At 46.7% G+C, this 27,145-nt stretch overlaps 2 protein-coding genes across 3 annotated transcripts in view; one reads left to right on the forward strand and one right to left on the reverse strand.

The window, feature by feature from the left end:
- The window catches only part of LOC307204982 (ras-related and estrogen-regulated growth inhibitor-like protein), a 226,159-nt gene extending 220,536 nt beyond the window's left edge, over positions 1 to 5,623 (forward strand). The window contains exon 5 of the transcript XR_013833792.1: positions 5,611 to 5,623. The gene's annotated coding sequence lies outside the window, so the exon portion shown is untranslated. The remainder of the gene's footprint in view (positions 1 to 5,610) is intronic.
- The window catches only part of F11R (F11 receptor), a 28,889-nt gene extending 2,439 nt beyond the window's left edge, over positions 1 to 26,450 (reverse strand). The window contains exons 1-8 of one of the 2 annotated variants that reach the window (XM_079956953.1): positions 26,268 to 26,450; positions 12,332 to 12,391; positions 10,820 to 10,927; positions 8,803 to 8,946; positions 6,644 to 6,846; positions 5,311 to 5,413; positions 3,493 to 3,604; positions 438 to 489 (exon numbers count right to left, since the gene is read on the reverse strand). In XM_079956953.1, coding sequence (XP_079813079.1) covers positions 438 to 489; positions 3,493 to 3,604; positions 5,311 to 5,413; positions 6,644 to 6,846; positions 8,803 to 8,946; positions 10,820 to 10,927; positions 12,332 to 12,391; positions 26,268 to 26,322 — 837 coding nt within the window. In that variant the 5' untranslated portion in view covers positions 26,323 to 26,450. Of the gene's footprint in view, positions 1 to 437; positions 1,826 to 3,492; positions 3,605 to 5,310; positions 5,414 to 6,643; positions 6,847 to 8,802; positions 8,947 to 10,819; positions 10,928 to 12,331; positions 12,392 to 26,267 lie in introns of those variants that run through there. The other variant, XM_079956952.1, reaches the window with a different exon arrangement.
- Between the last annotated feature and the right edge of the window lie 695 nt (positions 26,451 to 27,145).

Raw genomic sequence — 27,145 nt, forward strand, 5'->3', positions numbered from 1 at the left:
GAAACCACTGGTCTAGGAAATCACTCGAGTTGGTGTGTGCTGTAGGAGAGAACCTCCATAGGTACCCTTTAAACCAGGGGTTGTCAACCAGGGTTCTAGGTGGGCGGCAGGGGGTTCTACGGCACAAGCTGAACCCTCCTTCCATCGAGCACTGGTGGGCGGTAAGGAAATTTTACCACCAAGAAAGATGCATTAGTGGGCGGTAGGTATAAAAAGATTGACTACCCCTGCTTTAAACAAAATCATGTCCCACCTTTTGCTCTTCCAAATAAAGAAATAAATTCATGAGCATGTTTGCAAACCCACCAGAGACTTGAGTGCCCCCATCATTCCTCCCAGTCGGAGGCTGCTAAAAACACCACTCATTACATCATTGCCACGCCTAACAAAACCAGCTTTTCTGGGGAAAGAACAGAGCAAGTTCCTGTTCTACTTACATCACTTCGGGTAGAAGGTTGGCTGTAAATGACCTTCTTATTGCTGGTGGTGCTAAAACAGGTGGAGAAATGAGAAATTAGAGGCAGGGACCTGGCAATAGAGGAAGAAATCCCAGAAGCGTAGGCAGAAGGCGGAATGCTGAGGGTACCATTCGGCTAAATCCCAGGCCATATTCACACCATACAATTCACAGGTTGCAGAGTTGGAAGGGGCCACCATGGGTCATCTAGTCCCACCCTCTGCAATGCAGGTACCACAGCTCAAGAATCCCTGGCAACCTCTGCTTAAAAACCTCCAGTGAAGGAGAGTCCACCTTCTCAGGTAGTCTGTTCCATTGTCAAAAGGCTGTACCTTTGCAAAGTTCTTCCTAATGTTTGGTTGGAATTTCCTTGTCATTTTAATCCATCAATTTGGGCCCCACCCTCTGAATCAACAGAAAACAAGCTTGCTCCATCTTCCATGTGACAGCCCTTAAAATATTTGAAGATGGCTATCCTATCACCTCTCTAATCATCCCAAACTCCCTCAACCATTCCTCATAAGGCTTGGTCTCCAGGCCTCTGACCATCCTGGTCGCCCTCCTCTGCACACCTTCCGGCTTGTCACCTTTCTTAAAATGTGCCGCCCAAAACTGGACACAAGAATCCAGGTGGGGGTCTAACCAAGGCAGAACAGAGTGCCACTTTGGCTTTCCTTGAGGTGGACACTCTACTTTTATTGATACAGCCTGGAATCGCATTTGCTTTTTTTGCTGCTGCATCACACTGTTGGCTCTTAAGAGGAGTCAACAGAGTTCCCTGTGAAGCGAGATTGAGTGCTAAACCACTCTGTAAACTGTAGCTCTGTGAAGGGAATACAGGTGTCCTACCAACTCTCAGCACTCTTAACAAACTACAGTTCCCAGGATTCTTTGGTTGAAGAAGCCATAACTGTTTAAAGTGGCACCACAGTGCTTTAAATGAATGGCATGAATGTGGCCCTATTTAGAGCAGACCCACCTTAGCCATGTTAATTTCAGCGGGTCTACTCTAAGTAGGGCTAACACCAGACGCAACCCCTTTTGGCATATAAGCAATGTATACAAATTCATTAATAAATAACTCTGGGCACCTGACACCCAGAGGCTTCCACCAGGAGGCTGGCGCACCGTGGCTCCTTCTGCAAGCGCCACCCACTCCCACCACCCTCTTCGGTGGCTAGGAATGGGGCCAAGGGGAACCCAGTGGCCCCCAAGCCTCAGCCAACATATAAGAGTTTTGGGGGCAGGAGGAATATGTGGGGAGGGGATGAGAGAGGCAGGGCAATGTGGGTGGGAAGAAGGGTTCTGGTGGAGGAGACACCGATGCCGCCAACCCAACTGGCCAAGCTTCTACTCACTCTCTTCTTTCTGAAAAAGAGGGGGGAAACAAAACTTTAGCCAACAAGGCAAACTTCAGTTTCCTCAAATCATTTGAGCAAATCTTCTTCTTCTGACAATTACATTTACACCATACATTCAAAGCACAGTAACACCCCATTAAACAGTCATGCCTCCTTCCCCAAAAGAGTTCTGGGAGCTGTAGTTTACTAACATGCTGAAGAGTTCTGAAGAAACACCCATATTTCCCACTCCCAGAGCTACAATTTCCAGAGTGGTTTTACAGTCAACCCCTCTTCTCAGGGAAGTCTGGGAATTGTAGCTCTGGGAGGAGAATGGGGGAGGGGTCTCCTCACAACTTTCAGCACCCTTAGCAAACTACATTCACACTCTACATTTAAAGCAGGATTGTATCATTTGAACAGTCATGGCTTCCCTCAGAGAATCCTGGGAATCGTACAATTTGCAGAGCTCCCAGTGTGGAGACAAAATTGGGTTAGGATCTACTTGGACTTCTTTTGGGGGCACTTGACTAATCCCAGTAAACTCTGTTCCTATCCTATTTCTTGAAATGGGTCAGACACAGGAGAGAGAGAGAAGATGTGATGTTTCGAGCTTTTCAGAAAAGGAGAAGGAAGGAATGCAGTGGTATCTTCTGAAAGTACCTCAGATGCTGTACTGTCTAGACTGCAAAAAGTCACATTCAGCTGATTTGCTGATCAACTTCCCTTTCGTATTGTTCCAAGTCTAAACTGACTGCTTGCGGTCATATTTGTGACACTTGCTTTGATGCTTTGTAACATGTCTCTAAAAAGCTATCCTCTCTGCTTGTATGCAGAGTTTCCTGTGAGGGGCTAGGCCGAGATCTTGTCCTCTGTGCAGCTCTCAAAGCTACCACTTTTTAATAAAGAAGATTCTCAACAGTTCTTAATCCTAAAACTTCTGTCTGGAGACTATTTCTTAGACTCCACATTTGGGAAGATGAAATAACTATTAATCCACTCTGGAAATCGTAGCCCTCTGAGGGGAACAGGGCACCCTTAAGAAACTTCCTTTCCCAGGATCCTTTGGGGGAAGCCATGACAGTATAAAGTGATAGGATACTGCTATAAATGTATGGTGTGAATGTGGCCTGGCTATTTTTGTTAAGGGTGCAGGGTTGCTAGGAGACCCACAATTCCCCTCAAAGAGCTACAACTGCGAAAATGGAATAACAATTTTAATGGGAACTGTAGCACTGGGAGAGGGACAGAGGCCTCCTAACAACTCTTAGCACTCTTAATAAACTATAGCTCCCAAAATTCTTTGGGGGAAGCCATGACAGTTTCAAGTTCATCACAGTGCGTTAAATGTTTAGTCTGTAGCCTAGGTCAGCCTTTTGCCAGCTTGGTTCTTTCCAGAGGTTATTGGCTACAGCTCCCCTGAGCCACCAGCTGGCACAGCTTCCTCACAGGATTGTTTAAGAGCCTTACAAGCACCTCACCTATGTCATTAATGGCCACGATTTGACAACCATGTAAGGGAGCCCAATGTCATCCCCATATTGCAGGCTCCCACCTATTTGGGGAAGTGCATGGGATATTAAACCAAACGCCAAGCCCAGAAAACCTTGCCAGGCCGCCTCAGTGGAGGAAGCCGCATATATAATCAAACTAAACATTGCATGACATGATCGGTTCAAGTGCATAGCCTGCTACTTACTGCTGAAGAAGCCCCGGGTGTAGGCAAACCAGACCCCAAAGATCACCAGGCCTAGGACGATGAGAAGCACCACCACAGCAGCAACAATGCCGCCCACGTTGACTTCACCTGCACAGAAAAGGAAGATGGTATTCAGCTCTTCTGAAAAGGAGCCTGTCACACAGCAAGACCCTACACAGTCTGGCAAAACAGCATGGAATCATAGAATTGTCAAGTTGGAAGGGACCCTGAGGGTCATTCTAGTGCGATGCAGGAGTCGTAGGTAAAGAATCCCTGGCAGGCGGCCATCCAAACTTCTGCTTCAAAACCTTCAATGAAGGAGAGTCCGTCTGGTGACACCTGTACACCTGTATACCTTGGACCGACTCTAATTCACTGGAGGTTTTCTCCTTCAACTTTGGCTGAAGTGGGGCAGCAAACCTAACATGCAGGGAGATTTTGTTTCTTACTCATTTCTCTCTTTACAGCAGGGGTGTCTAATGATGGTTTTTTCCCGCCTGAGGCCTGTTGTCACCTTTGGCCAACTGCCTTGGGGGTGCCACCCCACACTTGTAATAACTTTCCTCTTTATCTGGCAATTCCCCATTCCTACTGGGCTTCTGCGGCCTTATCCTGTTTTTTCCAAAGACAAATACTAGAATGTATTGGGAACGCCAATTAATGGATTAGTTTCAGGTATCTTTTCATCATTCCTGCCCTGTCACCAAGATCCTTTTGTTTGTGATCTTACTTCCACTTCTCCAATCCCATACTTCAGCCAACTCATCTTGGGAAATTCCTGACCTTTTTTCCCCAATAGTGGAAAGCACCTTCTAAATCACCGTATCCTAGTATCGATCAAGGCTGTAGACAATGAGGGAGGGATGTTAAGCTCCCTCTGAGAGCACCAAAATTTCATATTCGGAAATTCATTATTCATAAAAAGAATACTAGAACATAATGAAGTAATAACTGGCTATACCTTACCCATGGACCCTCTAATTTTACCATCTGAATATGTTGAAGAAACTGCACCAAGGGGACAGGGAATTAATGCAAACATCTCTTAACTTGCTGCCAGAATGGTTACAGCATTTGTCAAAATTGGGGGCGGGGCAGAAATGAGAATACCATCCTCAAGAGAATGCATAACTAAAATCTGGGACACAGTATATGCATGGTTAAGCTTACAGAGATGGTTAAGAAACAGAGGGGAGACAAGAAGATGCCTTTACAGTATTGAGAAATGGGAGTCTTTTTATAATGTACTGGAGGAATAAGGTACAGGATAATGTACACATTTGCAAGCTTGTGATATTAATTTATTTTGTTTGATTTTGGAAATGTGTTCCTATTATGTTTATTTCTAGATATCCCCTTCTATTTTTATTTTAATTGTCATCTGTTACTAGTGCCATGTTGTTGTTGTTTGTGTGTGTACACACACACACACACACACACACACACACACACACTGAACAAATACAATGTAAGTGAAAAGTGGGCAACTGCAACAGGTAATACACCAGTCAAGTCTAAAATTGCAATTAACTCTTTCACATCATTCCAGGTATACACATATATTTAGGCACAAAAGAGAGAGCTAACGTTATTAAGTAAACTGTTTCCAGTGCCTTCATCCTCCAAAACCCCTAAAACCTAAATAATATATAAGGGAAGCTCTGGAATATTATGTATTTATGCATTTTTCATAAATATCTGTAAAGGCATTTGGGTTCAGGTTGCAAAGATCTGCTCTCAGGTGTTCGTTCCCTCCATAGCCAAATAGTAGAGCCGGCCATTAAGGCAACCCACCACCAGTCGGGCCTACTTACTGGTCTCCATGCGCACTGTGTCGGACTTCTGGGGGGCCCCGACTTTGTTGTCTGCCTGGCAGTAGTAGTCCCCAGCGTCATAGGCCATCGCGGGCTCAAAAGACTGAAAGAGAGGGAGAAAAAGAGGGGTCTCAGCAGCACGCAATTCCCAGGGGTCAGAAGACCTCTCTTGTCTACTCGAAAGCCAGAAGTAATGGGGAAGGAGGTGCAAAGAATCGGCAATTTCAGCCCATGCCGGCCTACTGTGTGTTCACCTTCAAACCATAGTTTGATTTAAAACACGCAAGCAGAACGATACAGTTACTTCTTGCCTTTTTTGTACTTAGTATGGGGCACTATCTTCAACCCCACTTTCATGTTCTCCCAAAGAAACCTAGGCCCCTTTAAAACGTCTTGGCTTCCCCCTCCCAAGAAGGATCCCCGGAACTGTAGTTTGTTAAGGGTGCTGAGATTTGTTAGGAGATCCCCTATTCCCCTCGCCAAGCTACAATTCCCAGCGTGCTTCAACAGCCGACCGCTCTTCCTAGGCAACTCTGGAAACTTGGTAGTTCGGTGATGGAAATAGGAGGGCCTCCAAAAAACTCTCAGCACCCTTGAAAATAACATTCTTTGGGGGAAGCCATGACTATCTACAGTGGTATCATGGCGCCTTAAGTAAGGCAGTGAGGCGTAGTGGTTAGTGTCCGACTAGGACCTGGGAGACCAGGGTTCAAATCCTCACTCGGCCATGAAGCTCCCTGGGTGATCTTGAGGGCCAGTCAGTGCCTCTCAGCCTAACCTACCTCAAAGTGTTGTTGTGGGGAGTTAAATGAGGTGTGTTGGGTGGGTGGGTGGGAGAACCACAAAAGCCACCTTGGGAGAAGAAGGTGGGGCATAAAGGCAAAATAAAATAAAGACTAGTGTGCGTGTGGCATTAAGATAGCATAACTGAGAGTAGAAGACTTACTATTCCTCACTGTTGGCCTCCCCTCTCAACAAACCTCATGCCCAAGGACTCCTTATTTTTCAACACACAAGGCCGCCAAACTTTCCAATAGTTCCCACTTGTCGACTCTCAGCCAAAGGCCTTCAAAAGCTTGCCAGAGCAGAGTTACACTGTGTAACCATCTCAGTATGAATAATGCAGTAAGCGCTTTGAGGTGTTTTCTACAGTCAAGCAGTGTATGTTACGGAATGAATAAAAATAAAAAATGAGTTGCAGAACACAACGGGTTCCCCCCCTCTTCTTCTTCTCTCCCCACCCCCAATTCGAAAGTCAGAGTAGCACCACCACCACCACCCCCAAAAATATGGCAGAATTCACAAAGCTTAGAGCCTGTTTTCAAGACCCTACCAGAAGCCCCGTCTTGGGGTCCATCGTGTAGGATGAATTCCTGAACAGGGAGTTGGTTTTGGGGTCTTGGGGCATCGGGATGTTGTCTTTGAACCAGGTGAAGGTGGGAGGCGGGGAGCCGTCTGTCTCCACGCAGGTGAGAACCGCTTTGGTGCCAATGGTGACCACAGAGGGCACTTGGGCCTTGGGCTTCGAGGGCGGGACTGCAAGGCCAAGAGAAGTCCGTTAGAGAAACAAAGGTGGTGGTGTTGTTGCAGGAACACTCAGTTAGTTTGTGAAAGGCGAGCAGCTGTGCAGGACAACTTGAAAAACATGCACTCCACCGGTCCTAAATTCCTTTGCTCTAAACCAGAGGTTCCCAGACTACTTGAAAATTGCTGAGGGTCTTTGTGGCTCACTTAAATGATTTTTAATGGGAAATGATATATAATTAATTGAATAAAATGTTTAAAATAACACTTACAAAAAGAAAACAAGAAGCTTTTCTATTAGGAATTCTAGGCGCCGAAATTCCAAAGGAACAGAAAAGACTGTTTATGTATGCAACGACAGCTGCGCGGAGGCTGCTAGCCCAGAGATAGAAAGAAGACAAAGTCCCTACTAGAGAAGAATGGCAGATCAAGTTGCTGGACTATGCCAAAATGGCAAAAATGACCAGAAAAATCAGAAATCAGGAAGACCAACATTTCAATAAGGAATGGGGTAGATTTATAATTTACCTTGGGGACCACTGCAAACAATTAAAATCGTTAGTGGGATTGCAATAACACTTGTAATATAATGAGAACTATGGATACAATGGAGATATAAAATTTTTGGATTATCATATAAGATGCAGTTTAACAATGGGACCCACAGAGGGGGAGGAAGAAAGTCTAGAGATTCGTGGGAATCTTGTACTTATGGAAGGTGTTGTGGTATGACTGTAAATTGTAATATGGAAAATCAAATAAACAAATCGGGGAGGGGGGATTCTGCTTGTTGCTGCAATTGCATTGCCTGGCGCTGGACCCTGGATCATTTTTTTCATTGTATTTTTACAGACACACCACAGACCAGGGGAAGGACCACAGCTCAGTGGTAGAGCATCAGCTTTACCCCCAAGAAGCTCCTAAGTTCAATCCCCAGCACCTCTGGGTACGGCTGGGAGAGACTCCTGCCTGAAACCCCAGAGAGTCGCTGCCAGTCAGTGTAGACAATACTGAGTTGGATGGCAGCTTCCTATGTGCCACCTGAACAAAGCTTGCGCACCACTGTATGGGAAGCCTGACTCTGAAGGGGAAAACACCCCACTATTCCCTTTGAGGAAACATCCCATCATAATCTTGTTAGGGCAAAAGCTAGCCTTCTTATTATTCTCCGTGTTCTCTAGTTAGATCTGGGTGAGGAATATACACAGAGAAACCTCCTCAATATTGCACTAATAATATTGTCATCATTGTTGCCATCTTCTAACTAAGGTCCGTTTTGCACCATAAATTAAAAACAGTTATACCACTATGGACAGTCATGGCTTCCCCCAAAGAATTCTGGGAGGTGTAGTTTCTTAAGGGTGCCGAGAGTTGCTAGGAGGCCCCACTATTCCACTTACAGAGCTCCAATTTCCCAGAGTTCCCAGGGAAGAGGAATTGATTGGCGTATCTTGGCAGGAATGTTCTTCCACAGAACAGGGGCAGCCCTGCTCCGTGGAGTGGGATTCTGAGATCTTAGGAACTTGCAAGAGAGACTCTCCTTCAGACCACAGCGATCTGGTTTCTCAAGTAAGCTGGTCGTGAGCTGCATGTGGCCTTTTACTGTATGTTAGTACATATAGCTTGGCTTGGTAGCAAATGGGCAGCCTGTGCAAATCCTGCAAGCAAGCTGTTCTATGCTGAAGGTTGTTTCTCCCCCAACAAGCAACTAAGCTGCCACATTCTGTGCCTGCTGCAGCCTCTGAATCAACCCCAAGGGCAGCTCCGCACTGAAAGTATTGCAGTAATCCAGCTGTGAGGCTACCAACTGCTGTGGTCGAGGTATTAAAATAATTAATTCCTCATTAATGGGCTGCTTGACACAAGAGCGCTGAGAGACCTTTGGACCAAGCTTGTTGGGCTGTTGAGCTTCTGGAGGCCAGTGGTCAGGGTCATGAAGGATTCTGGACATAAAATGACATTTCGTACCTTGAACAATGAGCCGCACAGAGGAATGCCGATAGACCTCTGAAGTGTCAACCACCTCGCAGATGTACAGGCCCGTGTCTTTCCGAGTCACCGATTTGAAAAAGAGTTCATTGGGATGGAACACAACGCGATCCTTGTAGGGGTCTGTGGGGGGGGGGGGGGGGGGAGAAGGCCCTCAGAGCATGAGAAAACACCAAGAAATAAGTTCTTTCAGGGAATACTTGAGCACAAGTGGTGATAATTTTACCTCAGCACTGGTGGAATCATCAAACTGCAGGGCCTAATTCTGCCCAGTAGGAGCCCTAAACAAGGCTGTTTTCTCCAAACCGGGCCCCATACACCTGACAACACGGGAGGACTCCCAGAAGTGAACTTAGTCCATATTGATTTTTTAAAATGGGCCTAGGAGACCCAATCTCATCATTCTATGATGCATCACGCGTGTATATAACATTTCCATAATTTTTATCCCCCATAACTCAATAATAATATTAATAACAATATCCCGCCCATCTGGCTGGGTTTCCCCAGCCACTTGGGGGGGCTTATAGTACATATAAACTGGATTAGTTCTGATGGGAAGGCATTCCACAGGAAGGAAGAGGAATTTTTTATTCACTTCATTGATTTTGACATGTGAGATAATCCAGTACAGCAATTTTAATCAAAATCTGAGATGTGGTAGTTAATTTTTTTAAAAAAATTTTGTAGGTGATCTGTTGTGGAACGACCCCATTGAAGTAGGTAGCAGCTGTTACCCAGACCTTATTGCTGGTTACAAAGGGCCCCCCATAACAGATCAAGCTTCAGGGCCACAAAATGTAGGCCCCCCACTGCCCACACCCAATGCTAGGTGTGGGGCAGATAAAGACTGCTGCGAAGGATCCACTGGGAGGCTTAAAATTGGCTTCTGATTGTTCCTTGGCAAGAGGGGTGCCTATCTGATGACATTTAAGTCATTAAGGCCCCTTTCCATGTGCTACCAGCACAGGGAAGGTGGCAGCACAAGAACGTGCCTTTTCCGTAGTGGCTCCCTGCTTGTGGAATGGCTTGCCTGCCTTTTATTTGTGCATGGATGAGTTTTGATTTTACTGATTGCCTTTACTGTAACTGGCTAGTATTTTTATTGTGCCTAAGTCACTGTGAGTCATTTCCATGAGTAAAGCTAGCTAGCTAGCTAAATAATAATAATAATAATAATAATAATAATAATAATACAGTGGTGCCTAACAAGACGAAATTAATCCGTTCCGTGAGGCTCTTCGTATAGCGGTTTTTTCATCTTGCGAAGCAAGCCCATTGACAGCTTAGCGGATTAGCGCTATTAGCGGTTTAGCGGCTTTTAGCGGATCAGCTGATAAGCGGCTTAGCGGCTTAGGAAAAGGGAAAAAAGGGGGGGAACCCGCAGGAACTCACAAGACATTTCGTCTTGCGAAGCAAGCCCATAGGGAAATTCGTTTTGCGAAGCGCCTCCAAAACGGAAAACCCTTTCGTCTAGCGGGTTTTCCGTCTTGCGAGGCGATCGTCTTGCGGGGCACCACTGTAATATCTGGCATCAAATACAAGCCCTGCTGAAATCTGAGCAGTGTAGGAAGATCTTGAAAGGTCCTAGGAAAGCTAGCCAAGAAGGCCAAATCCAGCTCCGGAAGGGAGACTGTAGGCAGCTGGTACTCCAACAGCATCCCTACTCTGCCTTAGAGGCTCAGTTTCAGGTGCTACAAACACTGGAAACGAGGAGACAGCAGGACAAACAACCTAGCAAGGCAGATGGATGTTCAACAGGGAAGAGGGGCAACCTCCTCCCTGCCTTGAATCAAGGAACTTGGATGTACACTTCTCCTGACCCAATTGGTTTCTCCCTATGGCCTAAGACTCATCCAGGTAGGACCCATATGGCAGAGAATAAGAATAAAGGGTTCCAGCTTCAGCAGAAGTTATCTTCTAGGACCTCAAAAGCCCCCTTTTAGAATTAACTCATCCTCCAAAACACGAACGCACACACAGTTCAACTACCTACCTGTGAAGTGACCGTCAAAATAGAAGAGTGTTGTGGAGCCATCCCCCTGGAATTTCCACTCCACACGCCTTGGGGAGCCCTGGTATGCCTTGCAAGGCAGTCGTGCTTCTAAAGAAATGTTAAAGGGGAAGAAGAATACGGGTAAGCTGAAAATAGACATCAATTAGCCATTGTGGAAAGATAGCGGTTGGCATGGAATTGGCCTGGTAGGCAGCGCTAATGTTGATTGGCTCCCCTAATTAGGCACATACCTAATGAGCATCAGTCATTTTATTATCTTTACCTTAAGGATATGTTATCCTTTTCTACACCACACCTCCCAACACATATATACCATCCTGTCAAAATATCAGTATCTCTTTCAATAATAATAATAATAATAATAATAATAATAATAATAATAAACACACATATCAGGGGGAAGTCAAACTGCTTTTGCCTGTTTTTTGCTGCAACACTTCAGGATTTTAGAAGCAGCTTGTAAAGCCTGGAATGGTGAAGGGGAGGGGGAGGGGGACAATGAATGAAGATAAGTGTTAATTAAACGCTTCGAGAATAAATGAGCACACATGGTTTTCCAAAGGGGTGGGGGGTGCTATTAAGTCCAGGCTCTAAAATTATCCAGCTGACAAAATGAATTGGAGAAGGTGTGGGAGAGAGAGATGGAAAAGAGGAATACAACATTTTTAAGCATTAGGAATTGGGAAGAAGGGGCCGGAGCTCAGAGGCAGAACATCTGCCTTGCATGCAGAAGGGCCTGGGGTTCAATCCCCATGCAAGGCTGTGAATGTCCCATTGCCCCAAACCAGTGGGGAGCCACTGCTGCCCCTGAGCTAGATGGACCAAGGGTCTGACTCACTACAAGGAAGGATGGGCTGGGGGCTTCCCCTGCCTGACTCAGTATAAAGCAGTTTCCTGTGGGGAGTGGGAAAAGGATTGTGGGCAAGGAAATAGTGGGGTCATTCCAGAGGAATGGAAGCAAAAGGGTGTGTTGTTGTGGAAGCGGTGAGCTGAGTTGTGAAGATGCTCCTTACTATATTTGAATGTTGGGGGCACAGGGGGAGGAGAGGGGGGCACCTTGCCCCACCCTGGCCTTGCAACACAGCCGACTGAAGCCACCTCCTTCTACCAGGATGACTGAAAAGCTCTTGCAGAGGGGGAGAAGGGCTGAAGGCAGGAACCGGGGCCTGAGCAATTCAGCAGAACTTTTGCAAGTGAGGCAGGACCAGGGCAGCATCTGGTCTCCGCTTCAGGCAGCAAAATGTCTTGGGCTGGCACCTGACACAGGACAGCCTTCCCAAGCCTAGCAACCATCAAATGTTTTGGATTCCAACCCCTTGGCCTACATTTTGTACCAAACTCCCATCAGTCCCAGCTGGTAGCCATAAGCCCAGCTGGCGGGGCTGATGGGAGTTGTAGTCCAACACATCTGGAGGGGGAAAGCTGCTGCGAGGTCCGACGAAAAGAAACCCTTCGCTGCAAGAGAAGACAGCCATCGTTTTCGGGACTTACCACTGTTCTCGGGAACTTGAACGAGCGTCTCCTGGCTTGACTGGCCTGATATCAAGGACCCTGTAGCAAAGAGGAAATTTCAAAGTTATCAAGGCCCCGTCTGCACTATCCATTTAAAGTGGTATCGTGCCACTTTAAAGCTTCATGGCTTCCACCAACTATTCCCCAGAGCTGTAGTTTGTTAAGGGCGCTGGGAGGTGTTCAGATACCCCTCTTCCCTTCTCAGAGCTACGGCTCCCAGAGTTGCCTGCAAAGGGGGACTGACTGTTAAATCACTCTGCGAACTGTAGCTCTGTGAGGGCAACAGGGGGTCTCCTAACAACTCTCAGCACCCTGAACAAACTACAGCTCCCAGGACTGTTTGGTGGGGAGCCATGGCTGTTCAAAGTGGCATGATATTGCTCTCAATGCACTAAGAGAGGTTTTCCCTTAAGCATTTGAAGACAGCAGCAAGCGGCTTAAAGACTAAGTCAGCCTTCCCCCAACTTGGCGCCTTCCATATGCTTTCGAACTACAACTCCCACCATCGCTGACCAGTGGTCATGCTGGCAGGGGCTGATGGGAGCTGGAGTTCATCATCATGATGTGGAAAGCCCTTTGATGGGGAATGCTGGATTGAACCTCCTCGGTCTGATCTACCCAGGTTCTCGTGGTCAGCTAAATTGCACAAACTTCCCTCCAAAGCATGCAGACATTTCCTAAACAAAATAGGTTGGGAGGAGGGAAGAGGGGTGGCTTAGGAAGACATTAGGAAGAACTTTTGGAGGGTAAGAGCTGTCTGTTAGTGGAACAGACAAGCTTCTAAGGTGGTGGACTCTCCTTCGCTGGAGGTTTTCCAGCAGAGGTTGGGTGGCCATCTGTCATGGATGCTTTAGCTGAGATTCCTGCCTTGCAGGGAGCAGGACTAGATGACCCTGGGGGGTGGGGAGAGGTCCCTTCCAACTCTACGATTTTACAACTTCCTTGCATACACACAAGACAGTCACCAGCCTTACTTGGGCAGAGAAAAATTACTTTTGCCTACAGGAAGAATGGAGCAGTAAATACTATGACTCAGGGTTTAGTAACGCAACATGAGCTTGGCACAGGTGGGCGGAATCTGAAGTGGGAAGGAAAGGAGAGAGAAAAGGCGAAACCTGATGCAAACGCGTGTTTGATGAAGGAGTGTTCAGTGAAAACAGAAACAGCCCCTGTATGACCAGGTCTCTCGATCCTGTGTGATGCTGGGAAGAGGGCACACCCCTCCCCCTGCCCTGCTACAGGTACATTTATTTGTATTAGGGCAGCTTTCACCAAGCTGGCGCTCTCGGGACATTCTGGACCACAACCCCCCTTCACACAGTGCATCATTAAACTATGGAACTCCCTGCCACAGGAGGCGGTGATGGCCACCAATCTGGGTGGGTTTAAAAGAGGACTGGGCAAATTCACAGAGGAGAAGGCTACTAGCTATGATGGCTATGCTTTGCCTTCACAGTTGGGAGCATTAAATGTTTCTGAATGCCTGTCACTGGAAGCCACAGGGCGGGAGAGGGCTCTTGTGCTTGGATCCTGCTCGGGGGTTTTCCCACAATGGGCATCTGGTTGGCCACTGTGAGAACAGGATGCTGGAGGAGATGGACCACTGGCCTCTGCTTAGGTTCTTAAAGGTAAAGGGACCCCTGACCATTAGGTCCAGTCGTGACCGACTCTGGGGTTGCGGCGCTCATCTCGCTTTATTGGCTGAGGGAGCCGGCGTTTGTCCGCAGACAGCTTCCGGGTCATGCGGCCAGCATAACTAAGCCGCTTCTGGCGAACCAGAGCAGCGCACGGAAACGCCGTTTACCTTCCCACCGGAGCAGTACCTATTTATCTACTTGCACTTTGACGTGCTTTTGAACTGCTAGGTTGGCAGGAGCAGGGACTGAGCAACAGGAGCTCACCCCATCACGGGGATTTGAACCGCCGACCTTCTGATCGGCAAGTCCTAGGCTCTGTGGTTAAACCACAGCACCACCCGTGTCCCTGCTTGGGTTCTTAGATAGTGCCTAAAAGCCACATATTGTAGATATCAAAGGCCAATGGTCATCTAGATTCAACCTCCAAACACTCTTTAATTGACACGGTGCTCCAGCAAACCAGTTCTCTCACTCTGCACCTTCTGTTCAAAAGCATTGCAGAGCCTTTGCACTGGTTCATGTAAGGTAAAAAGGTAAAGGACCCCTGGACGATCAAGTCCAGCCAAAGGCGACTATGGGGTTGTGCCACTCATCTCGCTTTCAGGCAGAGGGAGCCGGGTGTTTGTCCACAGACAGCTTTTCGGGTCACGTGGCCAGCATGACTAAACTGCTTCTGGCGCAACGGGACACTGTGACGGAAACCAGAGCACACGGAAACGCCGTTTACCTTCCCGCTACAGCGGTACCTATTTATCTACTTGCCCTGGCATGCTTTCGAACTGCTAGGTTGGCAGGAGCAGGGACTGAGCAATGGGAGCTCACCCCGTTGCAAGGATTCGAACCACCGACCTTTGGATCAGCAAGCCCAAGAGGCTCAGTGGTTTAGACCTTCTCACAAGCATGAATATGCCAGCCACTGCTCACTTCCAGAAAGTGGGGGGGACGGGACTTTAAAAACAGCAATAACTTGCCAATGGGAAGGAGAGGCTCCCACACAAAGGGCCATGGATGGAGCAGAAAGAGGAGTCAGGAGGAGGTTAACTGGTCTTCAACCCACCTGGTGGAATTTCTGGCTTTGCTAGTTTCAGCTTCACCCCCCCCCCCTGCCCCTGGGCACCCACGCACTCACTCCACTTCCTGTCAGAAGAAACTGACTCAAACCACTGGCTCTGCAGAATGACCTCATTTCCATCCTCAGCTGCTTTTCTCAGGTAATTTAGCGGGCGGGCAGCAATTCCCAAGCCAAATGCACCCATGCCCCACCCCCGGCCCATGAAAGTGCTCAGTTCTAGGTAAACATTGTTGTTTTAACAGTTTTCCGGGTAGGGGGAGGAATGCAACAGAGTTTGCATTTTTCAAATAAATAAAAGAGATTAAGATAGCACAGGAAAAAAATAAAAGCAGCAAAACACATAATGAAAGCCAAATTTTGTGATTTGGTGCGGAAAGTGTTTTACAGGATTTACAGAAGCAGTCTTGGTTTCTGATTTGATCCCAGAATGTCCTCCTTTTCCTTACGACAGCCCTATCTTCACCCGAGAAATGTTGGGGGGGTATGGAGTTATGCGACTCCTGAGCCAAGGGAGAGACGTAACTATATCTTTAGAAGACATCTGAAGGCAGCCCTGTATAGGGAAGTTTTTCAGTGTTTAATGTTTTATTATGTTTGAGAGAGAGAGAAAGCTGCCCAGAGTGGCTGAGGCAACCCAGTCAGTGATGAATAAAAAATTAAATTATTACTATTATTATGGGATAGGACATCCTTATTTTCATCAGAGGAATGTTGCAGGGTTTCTTATGCACCTAATAAATTAAATCCCACTAAACGGCATTAGAAACGTTCTTGATCTTCCTTACCCTAAGAAACACACAACGCTCTTGGTTTTTAAAATATTTTGCTCTGTTGCATTGGACCCAAGCATCCTGCTCGGGATTTCTGTTGGTTTTTGTTTTTTTGCAGGTGTATGTGTGTGTAAATTTAAAAATGTAACAAGAATTGGCTGGCAGAACTGACTTGCATTTGTTTTATAGGGATGGGCTGTAGATCTTTTAGAAACAGATGCATTGCTCATTCAGGAAACATGAGCAAAAGGTCCTTTGGTTCTAAGGCAAGCAAATGGCACACAATGGAGACCCTGTTCTCCAAAACCAAACGTTCTTAACAGAATAAAGAAGTCAGTGGACAACCAGTGAATCTCTGTTGCCATTTGAAGGGCACACACATTCACAGCCTTGTAACTCTGCCTGGTGCTTTAGTTCTAAAAGCAGGATGGGGGGTGGCTTCTGGCAAAACAAGGTCCAAAAAAAAAGCAATCTATTCCTTAGATAAAATTATCTCTGTACTGCCACAAATGCAAACATGCATTTCCAGGGGAGAATCTGCAGGCAGAAGGCTGTAACCCCTTCGCTCATTGAGGGGTCCCAAACAAAGTGGAGAGAAGCTAGACTGCATCATTTTAAGGAAACCACAGGCTGGTCACTGGGGATTCCAGCAAAGAATGCACTTTATCATAACTCAGCACCCCACAAACAGCCACACCTGAACAGCCCAGGGATTCAGAGGGTGCCAATTTCAGTTTTGAAACTGGTGGTCCCACCACGATTCCAGAAACAAGAAGCTGGGCCATGTTGCTCTAAATCGACCCATCCCTATCAGAAATGGTTTCCCTTGCTTCAAAAGTCACTGCGGCGTTGCAGTTGGCCTGGGATCTGGGAGGCCAGGGTAGCCATGAAGCTCACTGGGTGACCTTTCAGCAGTCGCTATCTCTCAGCCAAACCTGCCAGGAAAAAATGGTTTGTGGGAGGACCCTTATGGTCCTTGGAGGAAAGGTGGAATGCCGATGTGATAGGAAGTAAGTTTAAAATCATGCGGATGCATGTCAAGTCAGTTGCAGCACATAAACAACTCTGCGTCCATCTGAGCTGCAAAACTCAGACAACTTTTGCAAGTGATCTGTGGCACTAGTTCTGGACCTTAAGCCCTAGAAGGGGATTTTATGATACAGAAGCCATTTCCCCGCAGCTGGTTAACTTTGGACCTGGCCACAGTGGAGGAAGAGGCAGAAAAGAACTACCTATTAACTCACAAGATTGTGAAACAGGAGCCTCTGGAAGCCAGGGCTGTCACTCAGTAAATCACAATCCACATCTAGTTTGCTGCTGCTTTTCTGCAAGGGGAGGGCACCCACAAAGGCCTGTTGCAAACTTGCAAATTCACTGGGGCAGGTGTAAAAAAGCCCAGCTTGGAGAACCAACAACAGATATTAGCACAGAGATTAAATTGAGAGACAACCACAAGGATTATACCACCTAAGTTGAAATCCTACAGTCAAATATTTGAATATGGCTTCCAGCTTGCTCCTTTCATCTATTTAGGGTTAAGGGGAAGGGAGGAATTTGGGGCGAGGCAAAAGTTCAGTAGTAAGAGAACTTGCTTTGTTCCAGATACTGTCAGCAGCATCTCCAGCTAAAAAGGTCTCTGGTAAAAAGTCTGGCAAAGCAACCTTGGAAGAGCTGCCATGTTATTAGAGACAGTGACCTGGTTCACAGGTAATACCAAGCCAAATTATGGCTTTACATGAACAAGCAAGCGTGGGGGATCCCAGAAAAAAGTTTGCAGCTGCTTTGCTCCTCATCTCATAGTAGGAGAGTAGCCCATGAATTGACAACATTTGAGGCCGGGCTACTCTATTTTAGAGCCTTTGGATCTGCTTAAAATGGGGCAACCGAGTCACTGTACCTCCAGAGCCAATGCCTGTACTCATCCTGAGGAAAAAAACGAACTACGGAACTCCCTGTCACAAAGAAATAGCTGTGGTGAAAGAACTGAGAAGTTTCCAAAGAGGGATGAGACATAGAAAACTATGTCAGTAACTGGCTTTAAGGTGATTACATCAACTCATGGGATGGGAGTACATTTTTGGCCTACAGGTCCTCTGATGGCTGGGGCTGATGGGAGCTGCAGTTTAAAGCATATGAAGGGAGCATTCGAAATTCACCAGGCGCATTTTGCACCTGGTTAACGGCCACTTGTGATGTAGGGAAGATGCCCAGGCAACTACAGGATGGTGACTAACCTCTCCACCATCTGGAGGTGGATCATTGGATCTTGTCTGTTTTCACATACTAACACAACACATCCTGTAGAATTCCATCCATGATATTTTATCTGCACAACCATAACGAATTTCAGGAACCAGAAAGCCCTATTGAAAAATACGACTTTCGAGCCGTTTGGTCCCAAAATGGCAACTAGACATTCCGTTTTGGAGACTATAACCCTGGTTTAAGGAGCCATTTGGCACCTAGCTTATACAGTATATCTGAGTTTCTAACATTGCTGAAGGGTGTCAGGTGGATAAAGGTTGACCTAAGGCCTTGTCAGCCATCTTGAAGCAGCATTTCCCCCAAAGAGGCAAAGTATAACTATTTTAGAATGGGGAAAAAATGTCGTTGAAACAAAAAAGGTGATCTCTTTGTACTTGGCTAATAGGAAATATAGATCACTTCATTTAGCGTACATTTGTAGCTGTCAGCAGGTGGTCCCCTGGAAACTGGATGGTAATCCATATGGTAGGGATTTACCTCAGGGATGAGGACCTGCATGGTCAGGAATGATAGGAGCTGGAAGACCCCCAGCAAGACCCCCATAAGTTCCCCATTAACCATCTTTGCTGCCCTACAAACCCTTCCTTTACAGAGCTGAATATTTTTAAATTAGCCACGACCAAAACAGTGAAAAAATGAGGCAATCCTGGTGCCCTGACAGGACTTCTTGGAGCACTCATTTAAGTCTTCAAAACCAGTTTCCCCAGAGTTTAAAACTCGTTCCGACAGCGACTTTATAGAGTCGCACCCTCATGCTTTCATGGCATTAGAAGCACTGAGAGTCACTGAGGTTTGGAAAAGGGTTTATTCTGCCTTTCATAGTCAATTAAAGGACTTTTGATTTTGGGTCGTAGCATGAAACTCCCAGCCTGGGTTTTAAAGCTGAGTCACAGTAAGCTTCACTGCTTTGCTCGATGCCCTGGGCAATGAAAGGCAAGGGGAATGTATACAGCTCTGGGGTAGGGCAGATCTGCTTTGGATGCAGATGGTTCTGGGTTCAATTATCATTATATACATTTTTGTGCCTATGCGGCACCCCCAGAATGTAATCGCGCGCCCCCAGATGCGATCATACGGTACTCAACAACCATTAAAAGCACCAGGAAACTGCACAAACAACTCTGAATCCAAATGGGAAGGAAGGATCCCTAAAGGGAGGGGAGGAACATAAACAATGTTAACTCAGCTGGAAGGTCCCTTGGCTACTAAGGACAGATCCAATGGAAGATCAGTCAGCTAGCTAGCCCTTAAACAAATTTGAAGCGGAGGGGGGTGGGGATACACCTGAGGCTATTTAGTTAGGGGGGAAATGGAGACAATAGAAGACCTTTTGTAGAGGGATATTTTTATTCCTTAAGTGACATCCACACCATACATTTAAAGCACATAGCCCCTGCCCCCCCCCAGCAAGAATTCCTGGGAACTGTAGTTTTTAAAAGACGCTTCAAATAGCAGCTCTGTGAGAGGTAAGCTATAGCTCTTAGGATTATTAAGAAGCCATGTGCTTTAAACATATGGTGTGGATTTGCCCGCACAATTCACAGAGTGGGTTAACAATCAATCCCTCCTCCAAGGAAACACTGGGAACTGTAGCGCTGGGAGGGGAACAACCCTCAGCAAACTTAACAAACTACATTTCTTAGGGTTCTTTGTGTTTAAAGTGACATGATACTGTTCTAGAAATGTATAGTGCAGGATGCTGTATTGCAACGATGTCCACGGTCAACCGCAATCGACAGGTAGATCTCCTGTATGTCCCTGATAGATTGCGCGTTATCATGGTTGATCGTGGGCAAGTAATGTCCCCGCCTCCTGCGAAGTATTAGGAAAATAGTGATCGTTGCTGTTTGTGGTGAGCGTATTTTCTCATTCTCCCCCCCTCCCCAGCTCAACAACTCTGGGCGATCCTCCCTAAGAAACACATGCTCCTCCTCCCTCCAATGACAATGGGTAGATCACTGCCAGTTATTTTATACTGGGAGTAGATCGCAATCTCTTGGGAGTTGGATGTGCCTGCTGTACTGGATAGGTGGGGTGGGCTTTCTAAGATGATGGTCCAACCAACCCTGGCAAGACCAGCTCAAATATTTGATCAGTGATACAGCCCACAATGAGAGAGGTGATACAGCCCACAATGAGAGAGAGAGAGAGAGAGAGAGAGAGAGAGAGAGAGATCCTTCTCTGTGTAAAAAACAACCAAACAACCCTCCCCAGACTCAATCGCAACAGCGGAGATTGGTAGATAATTAATCCACAGCGTTAAACAGTCCAACCCAGGCTATTTATTTATTTAAAATATATCCAACCTCTTAGACCAGCAAGGAAGAAGAGAAGTAAGCCTGAGGAGAGTCACAACCCGGGAAATGCAACTCCTTTATGAGAAAACGCTGCTGTATTTGGGACTTTTTAGTTCAGAGAAAAGGCGAGTTAGAAGTGAAGTTTATAAAATTATCACAGCATTGAGAAATTGAAGGAAAGTGTTTTTCTCTCTGTGAACATCCAACGAAGCTGAATGTTGGAAGATTCAGGACGGAATAACGTAATTCTATGAAACTCACTTCCACAGGAGGCAGTGATGGCCGCCAACCTGGATGGATCTAGAAAGGATTGCACAAATTCATGGAGAGGAGAGGAGAGGAGAGGGCTATCAATGGCTACTAGACACAATGGCCAGGCTCTGCCTCCATGGTTGGAGCCAAGCGATACTTCTGAGTCCCAGTTGCTGGAAACGGCATGACAGGATATTTGCTCTTGTGCTTGGGCCCTGTTTGTGAGACAAACAGGTCCCACTGAGATATCTGGTTGACCACTGTGGCCTCATCCAGCAGCCTCTTCTTATATTCTGTTCTAAATGCAACTCCACACTCTGTCCCCAAACAGGGCCACAAACATAATCTTGGGCACCAATTCTTCTCCATTCTCCAAGATGCAGAAAACCACTAGATATGGCAGAAATTCAACTATAAGCATAGCAAATGGTGCCCTCCAGATGCTTTATTAGACTACATCACCCACCAAACCCAGCCAGCAACAACTGCATTGGAATACCTCCTAAAGGGAGGGGAGGGCTGATGGGAATTGTAGTCCAAAAGGGCCAAGCTGGCTGGAGGCAGCAGCCCAAAAGATCTGGGGGCACCAGGCTAGTGCAGGTTGAGCCCCTGTAGTTTTGCATTCATCCTACATAACCCCAGAAAACTGCCGTGCTGCCTGACTAAAGAATGAGTGAGCCATACTGCGGAAACACCTAAAACACAGAAAAAGACTCACTTCCTCTGTAAAGGACAGAAGGAATCTATCCCAACATGAGCCTCTGGAAATAATAGCCTAGTCTCCCAAACAGGTTTTCACTCCTTCTGAAAAATCCTTTGCCCATCACCAGCGGAGAGGGCCACACCTTCAAGGACCGGAAGGGATATTGAGAAGGCAGCAGCAGGAGGAATTGTGACTGAAAAGTGGGGCGGGGTGGCCTTTGTGAACTGGCTGACCTCATAGGGTTGCCGCAAGGCTTGCTGAGGTCATGTATACCTGGCCATTTTTACCTACCACAGGTATATTGTGCTTCTCTTTCAATGCATGAATCATCAGACTGCTTTGTTTTATATTTTAACATTCATTGAGGGGGGCTGGACTAGGTGACTCTCAAACTCTACAATTCTGCGATTATTTCCTTGTTTATTTCTGTCCCAAAGGAGCTCAAGGTGGTGGCATACACAGCTTTTTTCCTCCTCTCCATTTTACCGTCACAACAACCCTGTGAGGTAGGGTTTGGCTGAGCAGCAGGGAATAGGCCCAAGTCACTCTGTGAGCTTCATGCTTGAGTGGGGATTAGAACTCTGGTCTCCCAGATCCTGGTCCAAACACTAAACACTACACCACACTGGCCCTCCCAGATTAACATTACACCTAATAAAGGTAAAGGTAAAGGTACCCCTGCCCGTACGGGCCAGTCGTGGCCGACTCTGGGGTTGTGTGCTCATCTCGCTTAAGAGGCCGGGAGCCAGCGCTGTCCGAAGACACTTCCGGGTCACGTGGCCAGCGTGACGAAGCTGCTCTGGCGAGCCAGCACCAGCACAGCGCACGGAAATGCCGTTTACCTTCCCGCTATAAAGCGGTACCTATTTATCTACTTGCACTGAGGGGTGCTTTCGAACTGCTAGGTGGGCAGGAGCTGGGACCGAAAGACAGGAGCTCACCCTGCTGCGGGGATTCGAACCGCCGACCATGCGATCGGCAAGTCCTAGGCACTGAGGTTTTACCCACAGCGCCACCCGCATCCCTATTACACCTAATAGTCAGGTGCAAAACAAAAGATGCTTCCTTGCCATTGTTTGAGCTTCCTGGAAGTAAGGGGTGCCAAAGCCTGCTCTAGAGTTTGGGGTCAGGCTGTGGGAGGAGGCTGAGAATGGCATCAGGCTCTAGTGACCCATCCCCACTGCCAGGCAGAGTATGGTACCCTGAAGTCTTTAGAAAACCTCCTGTAAAAATAATATGAATTACGTGTTTCTCTCTCTGGAAGGCACTTCATGAAAGGCTTTCTTTAAGGTCTACTCAGAATCACCAGCAAGCCCAGAATGCAGCTGTTGACACAGACTGGTGGAAAAGACACATTCTGCCAGTCTAAAACAACTCCACTGGCTTCTAGTTCCGGGCAAGTGTTGAAGTTGTTTCCTGGAGTCCTCACTCCACATTTTCCTGGCCTTCAAAGCTCAAGAGGTTGGTCATCTGAGAACAGACCTTTTCGCTTCTGGCAATCACCCTGTTGATGGAATGATATCCTCCAGCCTGTGGCCTACTCTGGAGGCCAGCATAGTTTCCCAACACAATGGTGCCTCGCAAGACGAAAAGAATCCGTTCCACGATTCTCTTCGTCTAGCGGTTTTTTCGTCTTGCGAAGCAAGCCCATTGACGGCTTAGCGGATTAGCGCTATTAGCGCCTTAGCGGATAAGCAGATAAGCGGCTTAGAAAAAGGGGGGGGGGGAACCCGCAGGAACTCGCAAGACATTTTCGTCTTGCGAAGCAAGCCCATAGGAAATTCGTTTTGCGAAGCACCTCCAAAACGGAAAACTCCTTCGTCTAGCAAGTTTTCCGTCTTGCGAGGCATTCGTCTTGCGGGGCACCATTGTACCTTAAACTTTATCACAAGCAACTGATGGTTGCAGAACCATTTTATTGCTGTTATATTTTTACCTTCCCTATGATGCCGCTTGTGTGTTCTTTTTTAATCAAAGATCATTGTAGGATTTCTGTTTATCTTAAACTACCCCAAAACTTTTAAACTGATTCCCTGCCTGCAAACCCAGATTGAGGATTATATGTTTATTTTACTTATTTATTTATTTTTACTTCACAGAATTTGTATACTGCCTGATTGTTTTTTAAAAAAATAAATAAGTCCCAAAGCAGGTTACAAAAAGAATCAATCAATAAAACTATTTGTAAAATCAAATAAAACACTCAAAAGGTTAAAATCAGCGATGAACTAAAAACACATTAGCATTCTATGTATCTGGGTAGGCATGTGTAAACAAAGATGTTTGCAGCAGGCGCAAGAAGGCCCCTGCCTATGTTAATAGGCAGGGAGTTCGAAAGTGTGGATGGTGTTGCAGTAAAAGATCGATTTCTTACAAATGCGGTATTATGTAGCACCTGTAAGAGCGCCAGTTCTGCAGACTGTAGGAATTGTATTAACATATATGGGGCAAGGCGATCTCACAGCTAAATCAGTCCCAAGCTGTTAAGGACTTTGTCTACCAATAGCAACACCTTGCAACCAGATCCAAAAAGCAGCATTCAAGAAATAATTCTCAATTTCCACATCTCATCTCTTCCAAATTTAAGAGAGCCCTCTGGAGTCGCCTTTCCAGCATCTCCCCAACCAGAATATACAGAAACTTTACAAGCACCCCCTGGTTGCTTCTAAAACTGATCTTTGCTTTTGCTCTCTCTCTTTGGTCAGTAACTATGCCACACATACACACACCTGCTGCAAAAGCACTCAGCAGGAGTCTCTGAGCCAACAGATAACAGGCATCAGGTCCTCAGAACAGATCACGCCTTTATTAAAAGCTTTTAAAGCCCAGTGCAAGATGGACCTGTTTGGGTAGCTTGAAATGAACAGATCAGGGCATGGGGCACCCTGCCAGTTCACCGCTCATTAAATCCCGGGGTGTGGTTTAAAAGAACACAAAAACATGATCCTGCCTGCCTTTACACCTCCTCCTGACAATCATTTTGTCAAGAAGGAACAGAGTATAAAATTCAGGGCTGTACATACTAAGCAACAGCCAAGACAGACCTGTTGTGTCTGCAATTCCAGCTTGCGAAGGAAATTAGCAATAGACAGCTTGGGAAGAAAACGGTACATTTTGGTGCCAACACCACACACCAGGAGTCCTAGGCCTAAAGAAGTAGGAATAGCAAAGCAATCTATTCCTCCAAACCTCTCCCAAGGCCAAGAATTAAATATATTTGTACACATACCAGCACAGGGAAGAACGAAAGGAACAGCAGGTCTAACTTTCAAACAAGGAAATAAATTCTCTCTTATTGGAAGCACGGCAGGGCAACCACCATTTTAAGGCTTCAGCAACCAAAAGAGAAAAACCGAAACACCTTTGGAAGTTTACAATTGAAGTTCTACGAACTCACATGGCACCACTATCTAAACACGAACTCAGCTCTATGTAAACTATCCATCCATTTATCTGAAGCCAGAAAAGAAATGGACGATTGTGTGAGTAATTTAGCTGAATTAATATTAAAAAGGTACAGTTTCTATAGACTCAAAAAACAAATAACTTTCAGAACAAAAGATAAAGGACCACAGAAAGGCAGAAATCCAGGAAGATATACAACAAAGAGTCTAGTGCTTTTTTAAAAAATTGGCCGTTTTATTACAGTGTAGAGGTTTTTGTGGACTTGGGAGCACTTTATCAGATGCCTAGAGCGTGACCCTCTGCTATTAGGACATAGGTTGAAGGAAAAAAGCAGTCAAAGGTTCACCTTATGTTTACTCAGGATTGCTAACATGATGTTGGGATGATCAGCTACTGCTGCCCTAAAGGGTCCTTCTGCCTGCATTTAAGCGCTCATTGAATTGTCACAAACTGTATTTTTATATTCCACTGCTATTTAAATCCAACATTTATTTTTCTCCTCTTTACATCCATACATCTGAGGATCACACACCATGCACTGAGGTGAACCATGGTCCGCAAAAGCTATGCACCATAATAAAAGGTGTGACTCTTTAAGGTGCCACAAATCTCTTGGGGCAGACCCACAACATCATACATTTAAAGCACATGGTATCTCCCAAACAATTCTGGGATCTGTAGTTTCCATCTCCTGGAACCACAGTCTCCAGCACCCTGAACAAACTGCAGTTCCCAGGATCCTTTGCTTGCACTGCTACAAACGCACACACCTATCCCTCTGGAGAAGATAACGGAAAGAAATGTCACAGGCTTCTTTCCAACCTACAAAAGGGGATTAACACAGATGCTTTAAAAACAATTTCCCTGTCTCTGGCTGAAAACTGAGGTGTGCATACTTTGTTGAGAGAGCATCCCTCCCCCACTCCTGTTTTAACTCTATGGCTCTTACTCCTGAGTAAACAATCAGAGAAGATGGCTGGCTGGCACAACCTGCAACGAACCATGGTGGGGGAAAATAAGCACTTCTGGGAAATGTGGGGTGTTGGCTTGAGCCAAAGAGAGCCTGGCAAGAACTCTGCTTGCTTTCCCTTTCCAAGGTCTGCTCGATCTGTTACACAACCCACAGGCATGGTTTCTTTTGCCAGGGGAAGGAAGGGGAGAGAAATAATTAATATTTAAGAAATTTCATCCATACAACCAAAGAGGTCACCAGCAAGGAAATGGCTAGGAGTGGAGAAAGAGGAAAATGGTCAGTGTAAGGACTAGAAAAACTATTTTTTAAAAAATAAGTTTTGCCAGTTTCCCGGGTCCGATCTCCGCAGCGTCCCGAGAGCCGCTGCCAGTCAGTGTCGACAATATGGAGCGAGATGGACCCCAAGCAAGTATAAGGCCGCTTCCTTTGGTCCTGAGCCCCACCTGGGAGGCTGCCCCAAATCTCCTTGCAGCCCCACTCACCTAGGAAGTTCCTTCCAGCCCCCCAGCCCCTCCTGCACCCACTTCCTTTGCCTACTCACACAGCCCGGCGCAGAAGCAGCCCCACCAAAGCCAGCCCATCGCCGCCACCGCCATTGCCTCCTCTGCCGCGCAACCGACTGAGCAAGGCCGGAGCGCAGCGGCGCCCAGGTGAGCAGGAGCCCCTCCCGGATTGGCTGAGCGGGACGCCCCGCCCCGCCCGCACAGGTGAAGCGCTCCGCAAGGAAAGGCGCGCGGAGGGGGGCGTGGAAAAGACTCGCCCCGCCCTCCTGGCCTCCTCCTTGGAGTTTGGAGGAGGGGGAGAGAGACATCCTTTCCACGCCCACCCAGCATCGTCAACTTGGGCTTTCCCGCCCTGCAAGGTAGCAAAGGAAATGCAGAATTCAACCCCCACCAGCTTTGGGGCAGGTCCACACCACGCCTGCAAAGTGCATCCAACGCGCATTTGGAGCGCATGACTTCCTTCAAGCAATCCTGCGAGCTGTAGTTTGTCATGGGTGCTGGGAATTGTAGCTTAGCGAAGGGGAAGCTACAGTTCCCAGGATTATTTGGGAAACCTCGGGGGGGGGGCGGATTAAATGTGCAAAGGTGAGACAACTCTTTTTTTTTGTTTCCTTATTAAGCTGATGTGGAGCAGGGTTTCAAAAATCTAGTCGCCCCGATTCTTCCCCAACCAAGAGCAAAAAATAAATTATGAAAATCTTTTCACCTAGCCGCAGAGTTTAGGATATTGCTCCAAGTGTGCGTGTGCACTCATATTCAAGTACAGTATATTCCAAAAGTTTGCTTTCATAGGTGTAGCCAGGATTTGGGGGGAGGGGAAGCAGGACACCCACCTGTCACCATGTCTGGCTCTGTCTAGCTGATTTCGAACGACTTATATCAACAACAAGGTAGATTTGTATTTTAATCAGTTTTC

The sequence above is a fragment of the Podarcis cretensis genome (assembly GCF_951804945.1).
Source record: "Podarcis cretensis genome assembly, chromosome: 16".
Classification (NCBI taxonomy): Eukaryota; Metazoa; Chordata; class Lepidosauria; order Squamata; family Lacertidae; genus Podarcis; species Podarcis cretensis.